Raw genomic sequence first — 23,266 nt, forward strand, 5'->3', positions numbered from 1 at the left:
ACCCCATGAATCGCAGCACGCCAGGCCTCCCTGTCCATCACCAACTCCTGGAGTTCACTCAGACTCACGTCCATCGAGTCATTTTTCTGAGGTATTCATTTTTTCTGAGGAGAAGTTGGATGTAATTCATATCTTTGTTTCTGTAAAGCTATTTTTCCCCCCTCTGTCTTCTTTCAAGGTTTTTTCTTTATAATTAATTTTCTACAGTTTGAGTATGCTTGGGTGTAGTTTTTTTGTATTTATCCTGTATGGTGTTTTCTGACCTTGCTGAGTCTGTGGTTTGCTGTTGTAGTTAACATGAGGAAATTTTCAGTCATTATTGCTTCAAATATTTCTTATATTCCTTTCTCTCTTTTTTTCTGTAAGTGGAACCACTTACACCTCTTACACCTTTTGTAGTTATCCAACAGTTCTTAGGTATTCTGTTTTGCTTTGGGTTTTTTTTTTTTCTAGTCTTGTTTTTCATCTTCGATTTTTATTTTGGAAGTTTCTGTTGTCATATCCTCAAGCCCCGAAGTCGTCTCATCAGCCATGTCCAGGCCCCTCAAAGTCATACTTCATTTCTGTTAGTATTTTTTATCTCTACCATAATTTTATAATTCTTTCTTAGAATTTTTATCTCTTTGCCTATGGTAGTCATTTTTTCTTTCATTTCATCTTCTTTTCTTTGTTAGAGCTCTTAGCATATTGATTATAGTTGCTTTAAATTCCTGGCTGATGATTCCAACATCCTGCCATATGTGAGTCTGATTTTGCTGCTTGCTTCGTCTCTTCAAGCATTCCTTTTCCTTTTCAGTGTGTCTTATAATTTCTTTCTTAAAAGCCAGATACGATGTCCTGGGTAAGAGGAACCCCCTAACCCAGCCTTTGGTGCCATGGTGGTCTCAGTCTTCCAGTGAGCCTGCACCCCTGGCATCTGTCTCACAAACACATCTCAGCTTTCCTCCCACTCAGGTGGGACAAGATAGTCGGGGTCCCTGGAGTTGGGTATTTCCCTTCCTTCAGATTGATTAGGCTCCAGTAACAGCGCAGTTGGTCGGGTTCTCAAGGGCAAGCCTTCCTAACAACAGATGGTGGTTTAGTTGAGTCATGTCCAACTCTTCCAGCCCAAAGGGATTGAAGCCCATCTGGCTCCTCTGTCCATGGGTTTCCTGGCAAGAATACTGGAGTGGGTGCCGTTTCCCACTCCAGGGGACCTTCCTGACTCAAGGAACCATGGGTTTCCTGGCAAGAATACTGGAGTGGGTGCCATTTCCCACTCCAGGGGACCTTCCTGACTCACGGAACGAACCCACATCTTCTGCATTGCCGGTGGATTCTTTGCTGCTGAGCCACCAGAGTGCGCCTTCTCTTTCAGAACAGCTTCCGCCTCCACTGGAGGCGTGAGGGGTTCTATCTCCAGTGGTCACTCTGGGAAACCTGGTTCAGCTCCTGGAGGTAGAACTCACAGAAGTGTGGGGCCCCCTGGCCTTGGCACTCAGGCTCATTCACAGCGAGCCTCCAGTCGCTCATCCTGCAGCTCAGGCTTCCTCCTCAGGCTCTGCCTCCCACAGGCTGCTGCTCTGGGAAGTTGTGATTCTCTGTATTCACCAGCTGATCTCCCCAGTTTTGGGAGCAGCAGTTTGCCCTGTAACCTCACTTCTGAGCAATCTGAGAGAACTTGTTGGCTTTTCAGCTTGTTTATCTGTTGGGCTGGAGTAATAACTTACAAACTCCTGAAAACAGGAAGTTAGTGCATGAAATTTTGTTTAATGGTGACAGAGAGTTTGATTATTAGTGTTTCTTTCTGGGACACTGTCAGTCCAGGGACTCCAGGCCTGTGTAACACCCAGCACAGGTTCCAGCTGGACTCAACTTGGGAGTGTGTGTGTGCATTAGACATCTGCATTAGATCTGCCCCCTCTCTCCCCACTGACTCGGAAGCCCCGAACCACAGCTCCTTCTTATGTGAGAGAGGCATTACCTGTGTAGTGGGGAGCATCTGAACAGGACAGTTAGCTAATAAGTGTTTCCTTATAATAATAGGGTGTACTTCTTCTGTGTGGATTAATGAGAGATTTCCTGTGGGTTGTCTTTTATTAATAAAACCAAGTGTTCTCTTGGACTTCAAGGCATACTGGAGAGAGAGGGAGAAGCTGTCTTCAGGACATGTCCTACATGTAGCTACTTGCTACAGTCAGACCCAGTAGTTAAAATCGATGTGGCACTGACCTGGGCTTTCATGTTCTTAACTGTTATACAGTTGATTTATTTATCTTTAAAGAGATAGAAATATACTGATTTTCCTCTTTTTTTTGAAATATTACTAATAACTTTTGACGAATGCACCAAATCCTTTTACTTTGCCTTTAAGGGACTTTATCTTCTTTTCTTGTTTAAAACATTTTTTCTTACTCATCCATCATATGTGTGATTTTTTTCCTTTAGAAACTATTTTGTTATGGTTAAGAAGTATGTTTTCTCCAAGAATGATGGGCATGGGCAGAATTCTGTGGTCTGCAAGGAGCCACTGGTCACAGCACTTTGCCCTCTGTGAGCAGGTTGTTTGGGAATGCCGTGGCTTCCTGTGTTTCTAGGTGTTGGATGTCTGGCAGATGGGAGGAAGGAGGTGCATGCAACCTGGTGGCTCAGCCTGGCCCCCTGAGCGATGCGGGAGCCAGATGTAAGATAGCAGTGACGCCCCGAGGCAATGGCCTCCAGTGTTCTTTAACCACACACCCTGTAAGCAAAAGCATTTCAGGTCCAGCATGGAGGACTTTTGCCCTTAGATTCTGTGACCATCATTTCTACTTCATCATCATGTTTTCCAGCTGGAAGCACTGAATTTCTTTTTTTCAAATACTGATTTTCAAAGTGTTTCAAATAGAGTATTCATCAGTTTTTTGTTTTTTGAAAATCTGTCTAATGGAGATAAGTTTTATCTTTTTTCCCTGGGTGCAGAAAAAGCTTTTGGGTTTGAAAAATCAGTTGCTCTTTGTAATTCTCCCTCCTGTATCTCCTTCTCTTGTCTCCTCGGCATCTCTGATCTGATTGAGGAGACTGGTTGGCAGGGTAGCAGGTGACACAGAAGGAACAGGCCAGTTGCATTTGAAGGGCCAGCATCTGGCTTTGAGGATGGCTGTTGGTGGAGGGTCTTGCCCAGGAACTCCCATCCTTAGAAGACATGCCCTCTGAGAGCAGATTTTCTTCTTGCTTTTGCAAGACCTCAGTGTTACTCTTGTGTTCATTGGAAACCTCGTGTGAGGGGGTGAAGCTTGGAGAGTGGGTATGGAGAGAGTGAGGAAAGGAGAGTCCTGGTTAGGTTTTGGGGTATCTAGGAGGTCCTTCCCATCCCTTGCTGGATCTTCACCCCACCCCTCTCACCCGCTGCTGGTTCATCACCGGAGACACTTGAGGTCAAAAAGCAGAAATTACGTTCCTGTAAAGATGAATGAGATGGGAATGGCGAAGTGTGTAGCAGGTCTTAAATCCTGGGTATGAGTTGCCACTGCACAGTGTTTAGCAGTTGCACCTCCCAGGGAAGAGCAGTGAGGTGAACCAACTGTGTGTGTATTTGGCACATACGATAAACTCGACTTGAACTGGGATTTTTCAGGTTGGTTAGATCACCTTGAATAGAATTGGCCGGAATGTCCTGTGTACATTTTCTCAAACAGCTTTTACAATGCTATGTTTCAGGGTCCAGGAGGACTGCTCCCTGACCTCTCCCCTCCTGAGGGATTTCTTGGGTTCCAGCATTGTGCTTTTTTTAAAAAAAAAAAATCATGTTAAAATATATATAACATAAAATTTACCATTTTAACTATTTTGAAGTACAGAGGTCAGTGGCAATTAAGTACATTCACTTTGTCTGCCACGATCACTTCCATCCACCTCCAGAGTTTTCTCATCTTCTCAAACGGAGCCTCTGACCCCATTAAACACTGACTCCCCATCCCCTCTCCAGCCCCTGGCACCCACCCTTCTCTTCCAGGCACCTCATATGTGGAGTCACGTGGTATTTTTTTCTCCTGTGACAGGCTTGTTTCTCTTGCTTCCCTGTGGCAGATAGCGTGTGTCAGCGTCTCCCTCCTTCTCAAGGTTGGACACTCCTCCACTGCACCTCTGCACCTGGACGCCATGAGCCACATCCTCTGGTAGCATGTGCAGCAGCCAGGGGGCAGCCAACACCACGTGCCTCCTGCGACCCAGGCCTGAAGCCCCAGGGTCTGCACAGTGTCCTCATCAGGAAAGGAAGTAGCTTTGAGTATCCCTAGAGAAACATTTTAAAAGCAAATAACCTCAGTGGCTCAATGGTAAATAATCTGCCTGTAATGCAGGAGATGCGAGTTCGATCTCTGGGTCAGGAAGATTCCCTGGAGATGGAAATGCCACCCCACTCCAATATTCTTGTATGGAAAATTCCATGGACAGAGGAGCCTGACAGGCTGCCAGGAGCATGGGGTCACAGAGTTAGTTGGACATGACTTAGCAACTAAACAACAATGATGTTTGCTTTTAGAAATTTTAAGAAATTCAGAGAAAATTTAAGAAATTCAGAGAAGCAAAAATAAGAGCATTGTGTTCGCATATAATTCCGCCACCTCTTAATGACCGCGGCTCTCCCGCTGCACGTTCCCCAGTCTCGCACTGGGCGGACACCTGGACGCACTCACCCCCGGGGCTGCAGTCAGCTGTCTCTGCAGGCTCTCAGGTGCGCCAAGCCCAGCACGGAGGCCTGAGCCCAGACACCCCGATCTCTGAGTCCAACACTATCTCCTGGGCCTTTGGGCCCCTCTGTCCACACATCCCCATTGTGCCACATTCCAAGTCATCTACTAGATGGATAACACTGCCCGAGATCTTGGGGATTAACTGGGCAGTCTACCCACACATAACCCTCTTTCCCAGCAACAGCACCTTGAGGTTCTCGCCAGGTCTCCGAGAGGGGCCCCCTCCTCCACCTTCCTCCTGAAATAGCTCAGGACCGGTGACAGGCAGCCCCTACTATCTGCTTATATCCAGATTATTATAGATACGGTACTACACTATTCTTGCCTATTTCTTACTAAGGTAATATGTCATAAATACCTTCTCATGTCCTTAAATAACTCCTGTGTTTTAAATGACAATGTGCATCCATTACTATAAGCTTATTGAGTTTTTCCTATATTATAGGACACACAAGGTTTCCAGCCAGTATCTTTATATGTAAGTCTTATAAATCTGTGTGTCCCTAATTATTTTCTTGAAATGAATTCCCTAAAGTGAAATTGCAGGATCAGTAGCAACACATGTGTTTTTTAAAATATTAATGGCCAAGTTGTTTTCTGGAGGGTGCCTATACCTTGCCCCCTAGCCAACATTAAAAACAAATCTTCTGTTGTCCCCCCCTTCCAATGAGTAGGAAAGCAGAACAAAGGACTTAGGTCAGGTCAGTAGCCAGAATAGGGGTGGAGCTCTTAAAGCAACATGACTCTGAGCTGTATTAGTAGAAATGTCACACCCCAAACAGTTCCAGCAGTGCCCAGTGTCCTCTGTGCTGTCGCCCACCCCTCAAATATTTCCCTCTGTTCTGGGCACAGGGTGTTCAGAGATGCTTATAAATTCAAGTAGATCCAGATGATGATGGCTCAGATGGGGAGGAGGCTGGAAGCAGCATCTGATGAAGAGCACTCAAATGGATGTTTTTACAAAGGGGTGAGAAGGGCAAAGTGGGATCATGATGCCCAAATATTTGAAAAGGGGCCACAGAGAAGAGGCTGAGGCTACTTTTTTCCTTTTTATTTGAGACTCCAGGGAGTGGAAGTTGCAGGGAGGCAGTGTCGTTGTGGCCGGAAGTGCAGGCTGGCAGCTCCGGCTGGCTGCACGTTGGGGGCTTAACGAGGAGCTCTTCACATGCACATCCCTGGTACCTTCTGACTTCAGCACATGACGTCAGCCTTCAGGAGAGGCCCCACCTCCTCCAGTCAGACTCCAGTGTGCCAGGACGGGACGGGGGAGGCTGGTGCCCTCTGGAAGCAAGGAATGGGGCCTGCACTGCGGGGGTGCTTTGTGGTGCTTAGTTACAATTCCACCCGCTTCCAAGTGAGTTGTCAGCCACAGTGGGAGTTGTGGTTCCGTTTTATAGTTTAACTTCCACATCTCAGCTGCCCTGTTAGCACAGTGGAAACTGGTGACATCCCTGGTGGCTCAGGGGTAAAGAGTATGCCTGCGGTGCAGGAGACAGAGTTCAGTCCCTGGATTAAGAAGATCCCTGGAGGAGAGAATGGCAACCTGCTCCTATAATCTTGCCTAGAAATCCCCATGGACAGAGGAGCCTGGCCGTCTCCAGTTCGTGGGATTGCAAAGAGCTGGACACGACTGAGCAACTAAACGACAAACAAACTTCAGTGACGGCACGTGCTCTGCAGGGTTCTTGTGTGCTGGGCGGGGTCTGTGCGGAGCTGCTGTCCTGTGGGTGCTGGCTGGAGAGCCCGTCTTTCTCTCCTCCTGTCTTTCAAGTATCAGCCCTAATTCTGAGTAGGAGGTTTGCTTTGATACTTTCACTAATATTCAGGATGAAAAACCATACCAGTTCAGTTCAGCCACTCACTCGTGTCCGACTCTTTGCGACCCCATGAATCCCAGCACGCCAGGCCTCCTTGTCCATCAACAACTCCCGGAGTTCACTCAGACTCATGTCCATTGAGTCAGTGATGCCATCCAGCCATCTCATCCTCTGTCGTCCCCTTCTCCTCCTGCCCCCAATCCCTCCCAGCATCAGAGTCTTTTCCAGTGAGTCAACTCTTGGCATGAGGTGGCCAAAGTACTGGAGTTTCAGCTTTCGCATCATTCCTTCCAAAGAAATCCCAGGGCTGATCTCCTTCAGAATGGACTGGTTGGATCTCCTTGCAGTCCAAAGGACTCTCAACAGTCTTCTCCAACACCACAGTTCAAAAGCATCAATTTGTCGCTCAGCCTTCTTCACAGTCCATATGCAATGAACTAAATTTATTGTGTTTAGACACTATTACTCATAGAGGGAGAAGGAGGGATTTCTGTTTACAGTTTGGAAAAGAAAAATGTATATGAAGATTCCTTGATTTCAAGCCAGGTATAGACCTTGTAATGCAAATCATAGTGTTTCACAGTGGGTTTTAGTTATTTTGGCAGTACAAAGAATTGTAAATAAATTTAGAGTATTTACCCTACAGCATCTGATTTTTTTTTCTTATATTGTCTTCTAACTAGCTTTTAATCACTCTGAATTTTCTATTTTTTCATCCTTAAAAATGAGTTGTGTAGGATCCCTTATTTCATTCAGAAGACAGTGTCTCATAGGTGGAAAAGCCTGTCACACAAATAATAAAGACAAATAATAGTATTATTTACATGTCTTTGTCATTTAAATGGACACATTTGTTTGTAATTCTGGGCTTGCCCTGGTCTTCTCTTTCTTGGCGCAACATTATGACCTTCTAGAGGAAGAATATGAGGAATTTTTTCCTTTTAAGCATAGTAAAATTACATTCAATCTGAGATCAACTGAGAGGTTAAAATAAATTGGAGAGCTTTGTCCTTTGATTTAAAATTCATTCTATTTCCCTTCTTGGCTGCTTTCCCAGAAGAGGCTCGCTGTTTCACACAGGCAGGCTTTCAGTTTGTTTAAGCTGTCCTTCCCGAGGAGAATTGAGTGAAGATTTGCTGTGTGGCTGTGTTGCCAGAGCAGAGTCCAGACGTCTCCTGCCACCCCTGGCCCCTGGCGGGCAGGGCTGCACCGCCAGGGCCTGTCACCTCCCCTCTTGCTTCTGCTGACGCAGAAGATGAGGCTGCCCTGGGGAGTGTGTCAGAGGGTCCCAATCAACCACAGGACTGGCACAGCCGAGGGGGCCCTCATCTGAAGACCGTGTATGTTTTGGTGTTGCCAAATGTTTTGTGGTGGTAATCCTTTGAGCGCTCATTTTCATAGATTTACATCATTGTTTCTTTAAATATGAGGTTTAGTAAAAATAAAAATTTTGAGAAAAAAAATGACAGTGTTTGGAAGTGTAGTAATATTTTAAAGTTAATCGAACACCATTATCCAAAGGCAAGCAATTTCCTGAATATAAAAGCGTCTTTTCTAAACGATAATTTGAGGATTGGTTATTTGGAGCCTAGAATGTGCGTTCCCATGACAGTGATGTCCTGAGAGGCACTTGGGACCGTGTGTGAGCCAGCCTTGCCCAGACCCCACAGGGCACAGACCTGGGACACCCCGACCTCTGCATCCCATGCGGGCACCGTGGACCACACGTGTTATGATCCCCAGCTAGCCTCTGCTCCAAAGATGCTGTTCTCCAGTCCAGATAAGATGGATAGGGGGGTAAATCCCAAAACTCAACTAGAAGAAACAGATTCTGGAAAGACAACGTAACTTAAGGCCTGATGGGTGGATAAGGGGAAGAGAGAAGAAACTCTGGATTCCAGGACGTATCAACTGCAAAGCCTTGTGAGGGACAGCAGGTGTGACAGGAAGAATGTCAATGGCAGGTTTTTCTAGTAAGTAAGAGATGAGAAAGGAAGAAGAGAAGGAATTGCCGGGCCAGGGGGCCAGTGTGTGGTAAGGACAGGGCGGCCAGTGGATGGTGTGTCTGGCAGAGTGGCCCAGTGATAGGAGCGGCAGGAGGTCCTCACCTTAGGACCACTTATCCCTGCCTTCTCCATCTGGACCTTGATGTCCGGACTGGAAAGAGGTACAAAGATGCTGTTAGGAGGATACTGAATGCTTTAAATGAGTGTGTCTCCGAGTCCAGACCATATAAAGACAGGGCACAGGGTTCCTGGGGACCCCTGAGCCAGCAACGTGCCAGCAGAGCAGGGCGAACAGCAGTTAGAGGTGGGCAGACTTGAGCTGTGCCTTGGCACAGTTTTGAGTTAGTTATTAGATGAAGGAGTGGTAAAAACTGTGAGGCCCTCTAACAGTAGGTGTGTAAGAAAACCCTTTTCAGGATGGAGCTGTGAGTGAGGAAGGCCCTGGGGAGGAACTGCAGCTGAGGATACCAGAGAGGCTTCCTGGAGGAGGTGCCCACCCTGGGAGGCAGCTAGGCAGCCGGCAGCCTGGAGTAAATAAATTAGAACAGCCCTGCCTTCTGGTATCAGAGAAGGCAATGGCACCCCTCTCCAGCACTCTTGCCTGGAAAATCCCATGGACAGAGGAGCCTGGTGGGCTGCAGTCCATGGGGTTGCTAAGAGTCGGACACAGCTGAATGACTTCACTTTCACTTTTCACTTTCATGCATTGGAGAAGGAAATGGCAACCCACTCCAGTGTTCTTGCCTGGAGAATCCCAGGAACGGGGGAGCCTGGTGCGCTGCCGTCTATGGGGTTGCACAGAGTCGGACACGACTGAAGTGACTTAGCAGCAGCAGCAGCCTTCTAGTATCACAGTTTCTCGTGTGTGAGCATATTCGGCTTGGGCTCTGTGCGGCCAGTGGGGGCTGGTCTGTGGTTCGGTAAGAGTTTGCAGGTCACCATGGAGGGCCTCGGAACAAGGCTGACCAGAGTGGGGTCTGGTAATTAATGTTGGCAGAGGCAGAGGTGCTGCCCCTGGAGCCTGGCTTCTGTGACTCCTTGTGGAGGGGATGGAAAAATGGCTTGAGAGGGCGCCATTTAGAAAATGCCTGCAAGCCAGTGGGAGGAGGTCTCAAGCCAGTGTCCAGCGTGTGTGAGAGCAGTCCTCAGGCCCGGGGTCAGCGGGAGACTGCCTGCGGGGCCAGGCCTTCTTCTGAGTGACTCAGGTCTCGCTTGGCGCTTCCCCACTGCCATCCTGGGCTGGGGTCAAGGTAGAGGGCTGGTCCGTGCCCCCCAGGAGCCTGTTCCTCACCCTGGGAGAAATGGTGTACCAGGGACCCAGGAGACGAGCTTGGCCTTGAAGGGTGGGGAGGACTTGAGTGGCTGCGTGTGTCCACAAAAGGGGGCTGGAGGGCCGCTGCAGGGCTGGGAGTGGGGGAAACCTGCCAGAACCATCGGGAAGCCTCACCTTGTGTGGGACCAGAGGCGTCAGTGCTCGGGGTCACACCATTCCTCCTTTAGCTTTGAAGGTCTGTCTGCTGGAAGTCTCCTCATCGAGATCTTTTGGACCCCGCGTAACAAGCGAGCAGTTTCCACAGCCCTTCTCAGGGTGAGGGTCCTTTTCCCCCCTCCTGCTGTTTCAGTGCCTGTTCTGTTTTCCTGGTGTCTCGGTGATGAAGCTGGCGTCTTCTGCTTTCTCGTGAAAAGTTTCGTATCTGTGGGGTATTTTCCATCCACTGCTTCTGCTTAGCCAGGTCCATTTCACTAAATTTTCATGTAATTTTTTTGAAACTCTTATTCTAAAGCTCTAAGATTTTAAAATGTGATAAAAATACAAGGTGATTTATAAGTGTAGTTTTTTTCTGTCAGTATATTCAGACACGGTGTCTGTAGTTCCGACTCTCTCCAGCCTCTGCCTTAGCCGCCCAGTCCCAGGTTACCTCCACACCTGCTTCTTGCCTTTCTGCCTGAGCTTGCACCCGGGCGCTTGTTCCCTCTGAGAACACTGCTTTCAGCGCCTTTTCCTGCTCCAGCCCTGGCAACTCTGTAATGCAGGAACCGCTGGTCCTGTAGCCCACATTCTTAGAGGGTGGAGCCCTGTGTGCTTCGTTGCTTTGCGGCCCCATGGACTGTAGCCCACCAGGCTCCTCTGCTGTGGGATTCTCCAGGCAAGAATACTGGAGTGGGTTGCCATTCTCTTCTCCAGGGGATCTTCCCAGATCTGGGGTCAAACCCATATCTCGTGTGTCTCCTGCATTGCAGTGGATTCTTTACCCACTGACTCATCGGGAAAGGCCCCGATGCTGGGAAAGATTGAAGGCAAAAGGAGAAGGGGGTGGCAGAGGATAAGATGATTAGATAGCATCCCCGACTCAGTGGACGTGAATCTGAGCAAATTCTGGAAGACAGTGAAGGACAGGGAAGCCTGGCATGCTGTGGGGTTGTGAAGAGTCAGGCATGACTTAGCAACTGAACAACAATAGCAAGAATGTGGAGCCAGTTTTGTGAGTCGCACCCACATGAAACAATAGAACGTATGTGTTCACAGGTAGCAAGGAAGGAAACCTTCATCTCACCTCTGCGTGTTTACAGCATGATGTAACATGATGTGTTTACAGGCCATGATGTGAGCTGTGTGGCATAGTCAAATACGTTTGAAAGTCCCTGCAGTGCTCTAATATATTGCTAAGCTTTTATGAGAGAAAGGTCATTTATCACCTGTGTCCGGTAAAATGGTGTGTGCCTTGGGAAATTCGCTGTCACCAGGCCAGGCAGGGCCCCCAGGAGTGCTGTAAAGACTGCCGTGTCAGAGGGCAGGGCTCACTGAGGAGAGCGTCTGAGTGGGTCATCCCATCTTTGGAGGCTAAAGAACGGTAGGATTTTGAGACAGCTTCTCTTCCACTGCTCTGTGATCCCTCAGATCTCAGCTCAGGTGCTCCTTCCCCGGGGGTGTCCCCTGGCCCCTCGTCACCTCTAGACCAGGCTCCTCTGTTAGACGCCTCCATAGAACTACAGTCCTCACTCTTAGTACTTAGCTCAGGTTTCAATGCTACAGTTACTAACATGGTCATTATCTTCTTGTCTGTACCCACCACCCCGCCACCAGTCTCCCAGAGCATGACTTTCACAGGCAGGCATCAGCTCTGTTTTTGTTGATGTACCTGCAGGAGCCAATGAGATCCCTAACACATAGTCAACATCTGGTACACAGCGATGGCGTGAGGCCAAGACAGGGACACCCCCAGCCCCAGAGCTGATCCACGTGAGTCATCCGTAAAGCCCTCTGCTGCCTTATTGCAGAAAGGGTTCAGGAGTCTCATGGCACAGGGGGATTGAAGGACCAGGAACTCAGCAGGGGCCTTGATCCCAACCCCTATACACAGGACACCCCCTTCCACCCCGCACCAACCAGGCCGCTTCCTGCTGAGCCTAGTTCTCCAGGCAAGAAGCAGAACTGGAGCCAGCATCTCATGGGTGATGGTCCTTTCTCTGGCTTGGGATGGGGCACTGTACTTCCAAGTTCCTTGTGAAGTGAAGAGTTTTCAGGCCATTAAACAAGTTAGTTTAATGGGAACCAGCCTATTTGCATTCTGGGTCAATGCTGCTGGGATAGATTTTGGCAGGGCTTCTGATTCGTGTAGCTGGGGAGGGGTGTGCGCATGTGGTGAGGGGGAGGGGCTGGAGCGCTGGAGCCCAGGGTGAAGGCGGAAGTGTGGAGAGTGGAGGATCCATAGGTACCTCTCGGGCTGCCAGCGTGGAAAACGTGTGCTGGAAACATTTTATCTTAGGCTGAAGAGAATGCAGGCAGGTGGGCTGGCTCCTGGAACCCAGTGTTTATCAGAGACTGAGAATTGCTCACGGTCTGGGATCTCATGAGTTTTGGAATTGCTTTCCCATTTGAGAAGCCAGACCTCTGTGACCCCCCAGTATCATTTCCATGGCAACCAGCTCAGATGAGATGGGGCTTTTGACCTTGCAGGACAGCTGTAACAGGAAGCGGATGGGCTTTTATATAGAAATTTACTCTACAACCTGGAACAAATCACATATAACTGCATCTCAGTTTCCTCAACTCTGCAATAGAGAAAGGGACATGGCATTCTTTTGATGGTGTTTGGAGGACACCTGATGTCACGTGATGAGATACCTTACTTTCATTTGTTCAAAAACTTTGTCGCCATGTCTGAGGTGCTTTTGGTGTTACCGTAATCCCTGGGAAGGTGGGACAAGCATAGTATTTCTTTTTGTATGAAGTGTAAGTGGTGCCATTCTCCTGGATATTTGGGCATAGAAACTGTTCACTGGACAAATGCTTGAAATCTGGGTTTTGACTTTCACATTGCAAACTGTAACAGTTCAGTTACTGCTGCTTGTTCGAGCCACTCTCGGGTAGCCCGTTGGTTCAGATTGCCGTCAGCTGCAGCCCTGGCACCGCTCCTTGAAGTCATGCTGATGCGCGGGCCCTGTGCCAAGCTCTCTGGTCGCTCATGCCCACATCCCACACTCTCTGCTCTGCTCCTTGCAGGGAAAGTGCGATGGCGGGACTTTAACCAGGAGGCTTACGTTGGCGGGACAATGGTCCGCTCCGGGCAGGACCCCTATGCACGCAACAAGTTCAACCAAGTCGAGAGCGATAAGCTGCGGATGGACAGAGCAGTTCCCGACACTAGGCATGACCAGTAAGTGTCAGTCCACGGCCGGGCACCGCCTTGACCACTTCCTCTCTGACAGTGAGTAACTTCCAGTGGGATGCTTGTTTCTTCTGCTAACTTCAAAACAGTGTGTGCCGTGTCTTCACAGGGCCGGAAAACTAGGACACGTTTGAGGCATGTTGCAGTGAACTTCACCTGCAGGGAGTGAAAGCGCTGCTTGAGGTCACGTTCCAGTCCTCCTGACCCCCTGGCGTGTTCAGGCCGCTGGTCAGGGCATGGGAGCCACCAGTGTGACTGCCCTCGTGTGCACTGGTCACTCATGTTTAAAATCCATTCACAAAGCAATTTTCTGTTGTTCACAACGTGACTGGGAAAAAAGAGTCTTGCTTACTGGGAAGCTCAAAGTTGGGAATGCTCTAGAGACCAGTAAAGAGAACGAAACAGCGCCTCAGGGTTGAAGTTAAATTGAGAATAAACTCGGAGCAGGGTCCTGGGGCTGTCTCCCCACTCCAAGTGCTTGGGGACAGGCTGTGGTCTGCATCCGTCCCTTGGTTCTCAGGGACCGAGGGCTTCTCAGGCACAGCATGGGAGGCCTCCAGATCCCCGAATGTGCGTTTGCCACACTGACCGCAGAGGTGATAACATGACCCTCACAGCTACTCTGTGCCTTTGAGCCTTGCTGGCAACCGTCTCTCATTGGAACGCTATTCACACTAGGGGCCTTAGATGGTTAATCTGGTTTTATTATAAAATAAGGAGCTGCTTTTGAAGGGGAGTTGTTCCCTGGATGCTGCTAGGCCTTCCTGCTCACCAGGCTTCTTTTAGAGTTGTCCATCCATCATGTAAAGGTACGTGGCTGCCATATCCACTGTGATGCAGACGCTGTCCCTGGATCCTCGGGTTCCAGCAGAAAAACCTCTCCTGCTCTGCCTGGTGGAGAGGACAGGAGGTCGGGGGCAGGAGGAGGTGTGAGGCAGTGTGCCCTTGGACAGTCTGCTCCAGACCAGTGCATTTGAGGCAGTGGACGTCTAGGAGAGTCTTGAACTGCAGGCATCCAGGCAGGAGGCCAGTGACCGGCTCTGACCGGTAGCTCTGGGCCTGCAGAGTGCCACCTGGGGTTCCGTGCCTCTGGCTGCCAGTTCTGAGTACTGAAGGGCCAGTGAGCTGGAGAGAAACAAGAGCCACCAGGCTCCACGTGAACACGTTAACACTTTTCCTCTTCTTTCCTGATTTCAGGGGAGTTTTGTAACTGTGTGCGCACCAGTTAGTCATACAGAGGCACTCTGCCTGCTCTTACAAGCTGGTCTCTTTCGCGGGGGTGGGGTTGTAGTCCACTCTGTATACCCAGAGCAGCTCACAAGTGTGCACAGTTACAGTTCTTTCAGACTCAGGAAGTTGTGTGTGTGTTTGTGTGTGTGAGAGAGATAATGTATGAAACGTATGATCAGTATATAAACATGTATATTGTACATGATGCTAAGAATCTCATCATTTTTCTAAATTTGGCCTAGAAGATTGTCTTTGCTTAGTATTTGTTATAACCTATTAATTTATGTTTAAGGCAGCTTTACTAAGCCCCTTCGATGGGCTGCTGGTTGGAGGCAGCATGGGTAACTGGTAAGCACCCTGTCTAGAATATAAGTTCCTGAGCTAGGACTCAGGGACCTGTGGGCTCTGGGTGCAAGGCCCCGAAGCTGGTGCACAGCCACACGTGGTGCCGCCTGCATGTCTGGGGGGTCTCGCGGGGCCTGCGTCCCCGCTACTCTCACCCCCCGGCCCCCCGAGCCCTCTGGATCCGTCCTGTGCCAGTCACTGCCATAGCTCATGGCTCGGGATATGAAGGTTGTCCTCACTGTAGAGAGAGCAATGTTTATAACGTGCCCTGTGCTGGGAGCAGTGGCTGAGGCCAGAAGGACTTAGCATGGCTTTTACTTAGGAGACAGTCTGGGATTTGGCCTAAACTCGGGAGAGAGGTTCAAGTTCTAGCAGAATCTAGCTCAAAAATTGTTCCTGGTGACTGGAATCCACCACTTAGAATGACATCTCCGTGAGATGGTGTGAGTTTTCTTTTACATTTTGGTTTAAGAGCTGTTTTCCTGTGTGACCTTTCCTCACAGCTAAGAGAAAATGGTGTTCTTTCTGATGCTCAACAGTGCGCAGACTGGAGTTCTGTCTCCACCCCAAGTCCCTTAAATATTCACAAAACTATATATATATTTTTCAGTTTTTGAAATATGAGTTCGTCCAAACAGATGTTTGAATATTCATCCTGCAGTGGGCTATGTTTTAGGTGCCTTAATTTTAGCTCCAGCTACTGTGTCGTGTTCATCTGCATGTGCGAAAGGAGCAGCTGGGATGCCTGCCACGTTTGTTGGATTTGGGCTAAATTAAAATCTCCCTAAAGTCAATTTGATGCCTGGAATTGAGCCAACGTCCTGTCTGCAAAGACTCCGCTTTAGAACAGCCAGTATTATTGAATACCAGGCTAAGGAGATTAAGTTACTGATTTGAATCCCACCCCTAACCCATATCTAATAGAGGGCTGTTAAAGCATTTGATGTTCCTGTATAAATACCATATATTTGGCTCTGCGGCATCTCCCTTTGTGTAGACTGATGGAAATGGTTGCCCGTGGGATTCAGTCTTTACTTATGATAAATCTGAAAGGAGTGCAGGTAGAGGTTAAGAACAAAGGCTTGGGAGTCATAGAGGCCTTGTTTGAAAGCCTGTTTCTCCAATTCCTAATCCTGTGTCCTTTGTCACTTATGAAATACTGTGACATTATGACATTATGATCTGGCTACTGTGAGGGTTAAAGGAAATATTCCCAAAGGCTGGCTCCTCCTCCCCTAAGATTTTGTTCCAGACCCGCCTCCTTCGAGCTCCTGCCCTGGGAGTGAGGTCCCAGCCTCTCCCTGCAGCATCCCCACGCACTTCTCTGGTTGATCCTTCTCCATGATCTGCATCACCACCTACAAACCACGTGTCTCACCTATCTATATGTTGCTCTGAATGTGCTCATTAAGGTAGTGGGCTATTCAGTTTAATTCAGTTCACTCAGTCATGTCCGACTCTTTGCGACCTCATAAACTGCGCACGCCAGGCTTCCCTATCCATCACCAACTCCCGGAGTTTGCTCAAACTCATGTCCATTGAGTCAGTGATGCCATCCAACCATCTCATCCTCTGTTGTCCCTTTCTCCTCCTGCCCTCAATCTTTCCCAGCATCAGGATCTTTTCCAATGGGTCAGTTCATCACATCAAGTGGCCAAACTATTGGAGTTTCAGCATCAGTCCTTCTAGTGAATATTCAGGACTGATTTCCTTTAGGATTGACTGGTTGGATCTCCTTGCAGTCCAAGGGACTCTCAAGAGTCTTCTCCAACACCACAGTTCAAAAGCATCAGTTCTTCGGCACTCAGCTTTGTTTATAGTCCAACTCTCACATCCATACATGACTACCTGAAAAACCATAGCTTTGACTAGATGGACCTTTGTTGGCAAAGTAATGTCTCTGCTTTTTAAAATGCTGTCTAGGTTGGTCATAGCTTTTCTTCCAAGGAGTAAGCATCTTGCAATTTCATGGCTGCAGTCACCATCTGCAGTGATTTTGGAGCCCAAGAAAATAAAGTTTCCATTGTTTCCCCATCTATTTGCCATGAAGTGATGGGACTGGATGCCATGATCTTCGTTTCTGAATGTTGAGCTTTAAGCCAACTTTTTCACTCTCCTCTTTCACTTTCATCAAGAGGCTATTTAGTTCTTCGCTTTCTGCCATAAGGGTGGTGTCATCAGTGTATCTGAGGTTATTGGTATTTCTCCCATTAATCTTGATTCCAGCTTGTACGTCATCCAGCCTGGCATTTCACATGATATACTCTGCATATAAGTTAAATAAGCAGGGTGACAATATACAACTTTGGCATATTCCTTTCCCTATTTGGAACCAGTCCATTGTTTCATGTCCTGTTCTAACTGTTGCTTCTTGACCTGCACACAGATTTCTAAGGAGGCATATCAGGTGATGTGGTATTCCCATCTCTTTAAGAAAAAGAAGAAGCTGTTTTTCTGGAACTTTCTTGCTTTTTATATGATCCAACAGATGTTGGCAGTTTGATCTCTGGTTCCTCTGCCTTTTCTAAAACCAGCTTGAACATCTGGAAGTTCACAGTTCACGTACTTTTAAAGCCTGGCTTGGAGAATTTTGAGCATTACTTTGCTAGCATATGAGATGAGGCAATTGTGCAGTAGTTTGAATATTCTTTGGCATTCATCTTCATTGGTATTGGAATGAAAACTGACCTTTCCCAGTCCTGTGGCCACTGCCAAGTTTTCCAAATTTGCTGGCTTACTGAGTGCAGCACTTTAACAGCATTATCTTTTAGGGTTTGAAATAGCTCAACTGGAATTCCATCACCTCCACTAGATTTATTCATAGTGATGCTTCCTAAGGCCCACTTGACCGTGTCTGGGGTTATTATTCAGACATCTCATGGCACCCGTTAAACTTAGTATTTGATGAGTGAGTGAATTGCCTGGCTCAGTGGCAGGCATATGGTGAGTACCCAGTAAATTTAATATGAAGAGTCATAGAAGAACAAAGGTGGATGAAAGGGAGATTTTTAAGCAGTAAGGAGGAGCTGCTGAACTGCTGGTGTCTCTTGTGTGGTAGGTTCTCAGAGGACTGGAAAGTGATGACTTACAACCCACCCCTTATTCACTGTGTTCTGGGGTAGAGCCAAGAAATCAAGTTCAGAACCTTGCAAACAAACAAAAAGCCTATACTTTTGGGTTATGTTTTATTTACCTTTTTAAGTGTGTAGCAAATACTATGCCAAGAAAAAATATTTATATGAAGGAGGAAGTGTAGAAAAGCCTGCTCTGAGTGAAATACTGGATATAACATACTGGAACTCTTAGACTCACTTAGAAATTAGAAAGGTGGTAGCCTATCCCAGTCTTGAAAGTTCAGTTTCTCAGTTGAAAATAAAGATTTTCTACCTCAATTAAATTTCAAATAAATTTCAAATAAATTATGAAGACTTAGCAAATTAAACCAATGGGAGTTTTTTAGAGGCCTTTTCAGATGACTTGTTTCTTCCCCCCTCACTTTTGGAAGCTGTTTTTCCTCTCTTGACAAAAGATCGTGGGAAGCAGCATTGGAGGTGGTGAGAGGCAGTCAGATTTGGGCATATTCTGAAGGCAGAGTCAACAGGATGGGCTGATGGATGGACAGATGGATGGACGAGGTGACTCAGGCTGAAGCCCCTCATGAGATGGAAGAACTGTGAGTGGTACAGGTCTAGGGGACACGTCAGAGGGTGAAATTCAGACAGGTTAAGTCCAAGGTGCATTGAGCATCTAAGGTAGACAGACTTGTTCTGTCAGTGTTTGGGAATGTGTAGGAGAAAGGTCTTAGCGGGAATGTCGGTTTGGGAATGTTGAGTGCACAGATGATATTTTAAACCATGAGCTGGGGTGTCATTCCCCAGACAGTGAACATGCACAAGGAGGAGAGAGGCCCAGGACCGTCTCTGGATGATCTGACACTGTGAGCAGATTGAAAACCCAGGCTGACCGGAGTCCAGGCCAAGCGCCGTAGGGGCTCAAACCTCACGCAGTGCCAAGACCCCAGCAGGGATGCTCTGCTACCTTCTTTAGAACAGAGCTGTTGTGAGGAGACGGTTGTCCCTGCGAAAGCCTTTCCAGAATCTGGCTCAGAAAGGCTTTGTGTTGTGTTCTCTTTTCTGGTGTTTGTCCAGAGCTGCATATGATGGGGAAGTGAGGTATAAAAGTGGACTGGAGCCTGGGACGTGTATGGAACATCATTATGTCTGCTGGGGAGAGCTCTAGATGGTTTACTTTAAAATTGTTTATATAAGTGAAATCAAATAAACCCTTTGGGGAGAAACATTATCTTGTTTTCTTCTCTCCCACATCAGCTAATACTGTGCCTTTTATTTATGTAGGACACGGCTGAAGCAACTTAGCAGCAGCAGCAGCAGCAGTCAGTCTCTTAAAAGGGAAAACCACTTAGTCAAGGAACAGATTCCTTCAGGTTTCAAAAGTTTAAATCATTAGAGACTTCCTTCTATGTTGACACCTTTCCCTTTTATCATTAAATTAAAAATGAAGGGTTTTAAGGCATTTTTTAAAATCTAAAACTGAAGTATTGCTCCTGAGACTAGAGCAGCCCAACCATGATCCCATGAGGGTCCTTCTCTGGGAGCAAATTTCATCCACTTCACACACCTAATGGGTTTTCTGGCAGCCTTTGCATCAAGGACAAAGTGTGTTGACTCAATTTATAAATTACAGTTGTAAGCTTTTGCTTTGTTTAAGAACCACTAAAGGACTTTGTTTTTCTGTTTTTAAAGAACTCTGTTTTGACCACTCTTAAAATGTCTGGCTTTAATGCAGCCCAAATTACTTTGTGAACAAAGGTCCATCTAGTCAAGGTTATGGTTTTTCCAGTGATCATGTATGGATGTGAGAGTTGGACTGTGAAGAAAGCTGAGCACCGAAGAATTGATGCTTTTGAACTGTGGTGTTGGAGAAGACTCTGGAGAGTCGCTTGGACTGCAAGGAGATCCAACCAGTCCATTCTGAAGGAGATCAGCCCTGGGATTTCTTTGGAAGGAATGATACTAAAGCAGAAACTCCAGTACTTTGGCCACCTTATGCGAAGAGTTGACTCATTGGAAAAGACTCTGATGCTGGGAGGGATTGAGGGCAGGAGGAGAAGGGGACGACAGAGGATGAGATGGCTGGATGGCATCACTGACTCGATGGACTTAAGTTTGAGTGAACTCCAGAAGTTGGTGATGGACAGGGAGGCCTGGCGTGCTGGGATTCACGGGGTCGCAAAGAGTCGGACATGACTGAGCGACTGAACTGAACTGAACTGAACTGAACTGAACTGAAACAGAGATCAGAGCTCCTGAGAGGCTTTTTTTTTTTTTTTTAAGAAATTTTAAATCAGCGGCTAGCACTACAGTGATGGGCTGTGTTCATTGCTCTGGTGGCATGTCAGAGTTGAGGTCAGTTGTCTTAGGAGAGTGGCTAATCAGGATTAAGGGCTGTGGGAGGGACACCCTCCAGACTTCTCATTGTTACTTGGAAAGAGTAAACATTGCTGAAGCCAAGGAAGGGTTCTCAGGGTAAACTCGGCAGCTTGGCATGAAGCTCTGAAGGCAGTTATTGTGAGATTCAGTCTCATTTTTAGGAGGCAAGAGATCTGGAGAAACAAGAGGAAGCCCAGCTCTGAAGGGCATTTCTGCTCCTTGTCAGTGGGTATGGGAGAGTCTCTCATTTCCGGGGCCCAAGGCTTTGTTTCATATCACATTTTTCTTATGAAAGTGGCATTTTATAAGCATACACAACCAGGCCTGTGGCATAGCTGCTGCCCCAGCTGCTCTCCATTCAAAGGTCAGTCAGGGGCCCGGTGGACACCCTCTGACCCTGTGGGTTCCTGTGGGCAGGGTCCTGGTGGATAGGGCTGGCTTCTCAGAGCTGGGCCCATTGCATGCTCTGGGTTTCAGTGGCCTCATCAGCATTTGTGACTGGCGGGGCTGAGTATGGTGTGACAGTGAGACTTAAAAGCCTGTCCGACAGTAACCACACACATTGTTGGGCATTGTGAGGGCGTCCTGGCCTGTGCCCAGCCTTTTACATGCCTCATCTTACTTCGTCTGAGTCAGCAAATGTCACCTTCTCCAGGTGACATCATATGCAAGTCCCTGAGACCTCTGTCCAGGCACCCCCCGTCTAGAGCCCTTCCCCCACAAGTCTTAGATGTCACAGTTATTGTGTTGTGTGGTTTATCCCAGTCCATGCAGCAGGTGGGAGAGCTGGCCACTGCTGTGGGGCACGATCACCTGCCTGACGTCACACATGGTGGACAAGGGGTAGGCAGTGAGGGGAAGGGATAGAGCTCTGGGTGCCCAGGTTCCTGCACACAGTCCCGTCTTCTAGACTTGGTGCCTCACCATCTGCCCTGCACAGTTGTCTTCTCTGCTGCCAGTTTTCAGGTGTGAGTCTTTCGCATGAGGGCTGAATGCACCCCAAAAAGCAGGAAGAGCTGGGTGTTGGTAGCTTGAGACATCGTGTTCCTAGCTGGACACATACTGACAGAATCCTGAGAAATGGAGAAAAACCAAGGTTTTTGTCCCCTTTTTCCAGCCTCGGGTTCTCGTAATTGCAGAACACACTGTTTCCGTTCCCCTGAAATGTTCTTGCACACTGGCGGTGGTGAGGCCACTGCCTGTGTGCCGTCAGTGTGATCCCCCTGCCCCAGCATGGGAGGTGGGCAGGCGCAGAAGCTGAGCAGCTGGGCAGTGGGAGGAGGCCAGCTGCCAGGTGCTTTGCTTTCGCCCTTACCCCCAACTTCTCGTGTGGCCTGACTTGCACCTTGAGTGCCAGATTCAGACCAAAGCCATGCCATAGCTCCTCTCCTGTCCCTTTGCTTTCTGTTCGTTTGTTTTTATTTTTAGTGTTTTCATAAAACCGACTCCAAGTTTTTAGCACCAGGACCACTCTCTTTTGCCCTTTATATGGTCTTCCTTTTGGATCATTTCAGGCCTTACGTGCACCTCAATTAAAGAATACTCTGCGCCTGAGGAAACATTTCTCAACATAATAGAAGCCATTTATGACAGACATGCCGCAGCCGGTATAATATTCACCTAGGAAATGTTGAGAAAGCCTTCTTGCTGAAATCTGGAACAAGACTAGGATGCGCACTCTCGTCACTTCTAATCAACATAGTACGCAACAAGTCCTAGCCACAGCAATCAGACAAGAAAAAGAAATAAAAGCTAGCCAGATTGGAAGGGAAGAGGTAAAATTGTCATTGTATTCAGATGACATGGTACTATATATAGAAAACCCTAAAGGCTCTACACAGAAACTACTGGAACTGATAAATATAACAAAGTAGCAGGATACAAGGCTAACATACAAAAGTCAGTTGCATTTCTTTACATTAACAGTGTTCTATCAGAAAGGAAATGTTAAAAAAAAAAATCCCCTTTAAAATCACATCCAAAAAAATAAAATACCTAGCAATAAACCTGACCTAAAAGACATATGCTGAGAACTACAAAACATTATTAAAGGAAATGGAAGCTGATTCAAAGAAATGGGAAGGTATCCCATGCTCTTTGATTGAAAGAATTATTATTGTTACTAATAAAATGACTTTCCTACACAAAGCAATCTACAGATTTAATGTTCTCCAAACCAAATTACCTATGACATTTTTCATAAAACAAGAACAAATAATTCTAAAATGTGTATGGAACCATAAAAGACCCAGAATTGCCAAAGCAATCCTAGAAAAAACAAAGCAGGAACCCTCCCAGACTTCAGGCATAACTATAAAGCCATAGGAATCAAAGCAACGTGGCATTGGCACAGAAACAAACATGGTCAGTGGAACAGAATAGAGACCCCAGAAATAAGCCATACACCTGTAGTCAATCAATCTTTGGCAAGAGGAGGTAAGACTATGCAGTGGGAAAATGCAGTCTCTTCAGCAAGCAGTATTGGGAAAGCTGGACAGCCACATGTAAATCAATGAAGTTTTAACACACCCTCACACCATACACAAGAAGAAACTCAAAATGTCTTAAGACATGACACCATAACATTCCTAGATGAAGACGCAGCGAGAACATTCTCTGACGTAAATTGTACCAATGTTTTCTTAGGTCAGTTTCCCAAGGCAATAGAAACAAAAGCAAAAATAAACAAATGAGACCTAATCAAACTTAGAAGCTTCTGTACAGTAAAGGAAACCATAAATACAAAGACAACCAGAGCAGGAGAAAAATACTTGCAGATAAGGTGACCGACACAGGCTTAATTTCCAAAATAGGCAAACAGTGCACACAGCTCAGCAACAAAAAACAAAGGGCCCGATCAAAAAACGGGCAGAAACCTGCATAGACCCTGCCTCCAGAAAAGACGCACAGATGGCCAGCAGATGCGTGAAGATAAACGCAGTTATTAGGGAAATGCAAATCAAAATTGCAATGAAGTTCCACCTCACACTGGCCTAACTGGCCATCATAAAAAGTCTACAGATAACAAATGCTGGA

General features: G+C 47.2%; 1 protein-coding gene across 1 annotated transcript in view; it reads left to right on the forward strand.

Annotated features, from left to right (window-relative positions):
• Positions 1 to 23,266, forward strand: part of GALNT2 (polypeptide N-acetylgalactosaminyltransferase 2) — a 181,586-nt gene that overhangs the window by 102,658 nt on the left and 55,662 nt on the right. Inside the window, exon 3 of the mRNA XM_069572589.1 lies at positions 13,040 to 13,193. Coding sequence (XP_069428690.1) covers positions 13,040 to 13,193 — 154 coding nt within the window. The remainder of the gene's footprint in view (positions 1 to 13,039; positions 13,194 to 23,266) is intronic.

The sequence above is a fragment of the Ovis canadensis genome, chromosome 25 (genome assembly GCF_042477335.2).
Source record: "Ovis canadensis isolate MfBH-ARS-UI-01 breed Bighorn chromosome 25, ARS-UI_OviCan_v2, whole genome shotgun sequence".
Classification (NCBI taxonomy): Eukaryota; Metazoa; Chordata; class Mammalia; order Artiodactyla; family Bovidae; genus Ovis; species Ovis canadensis.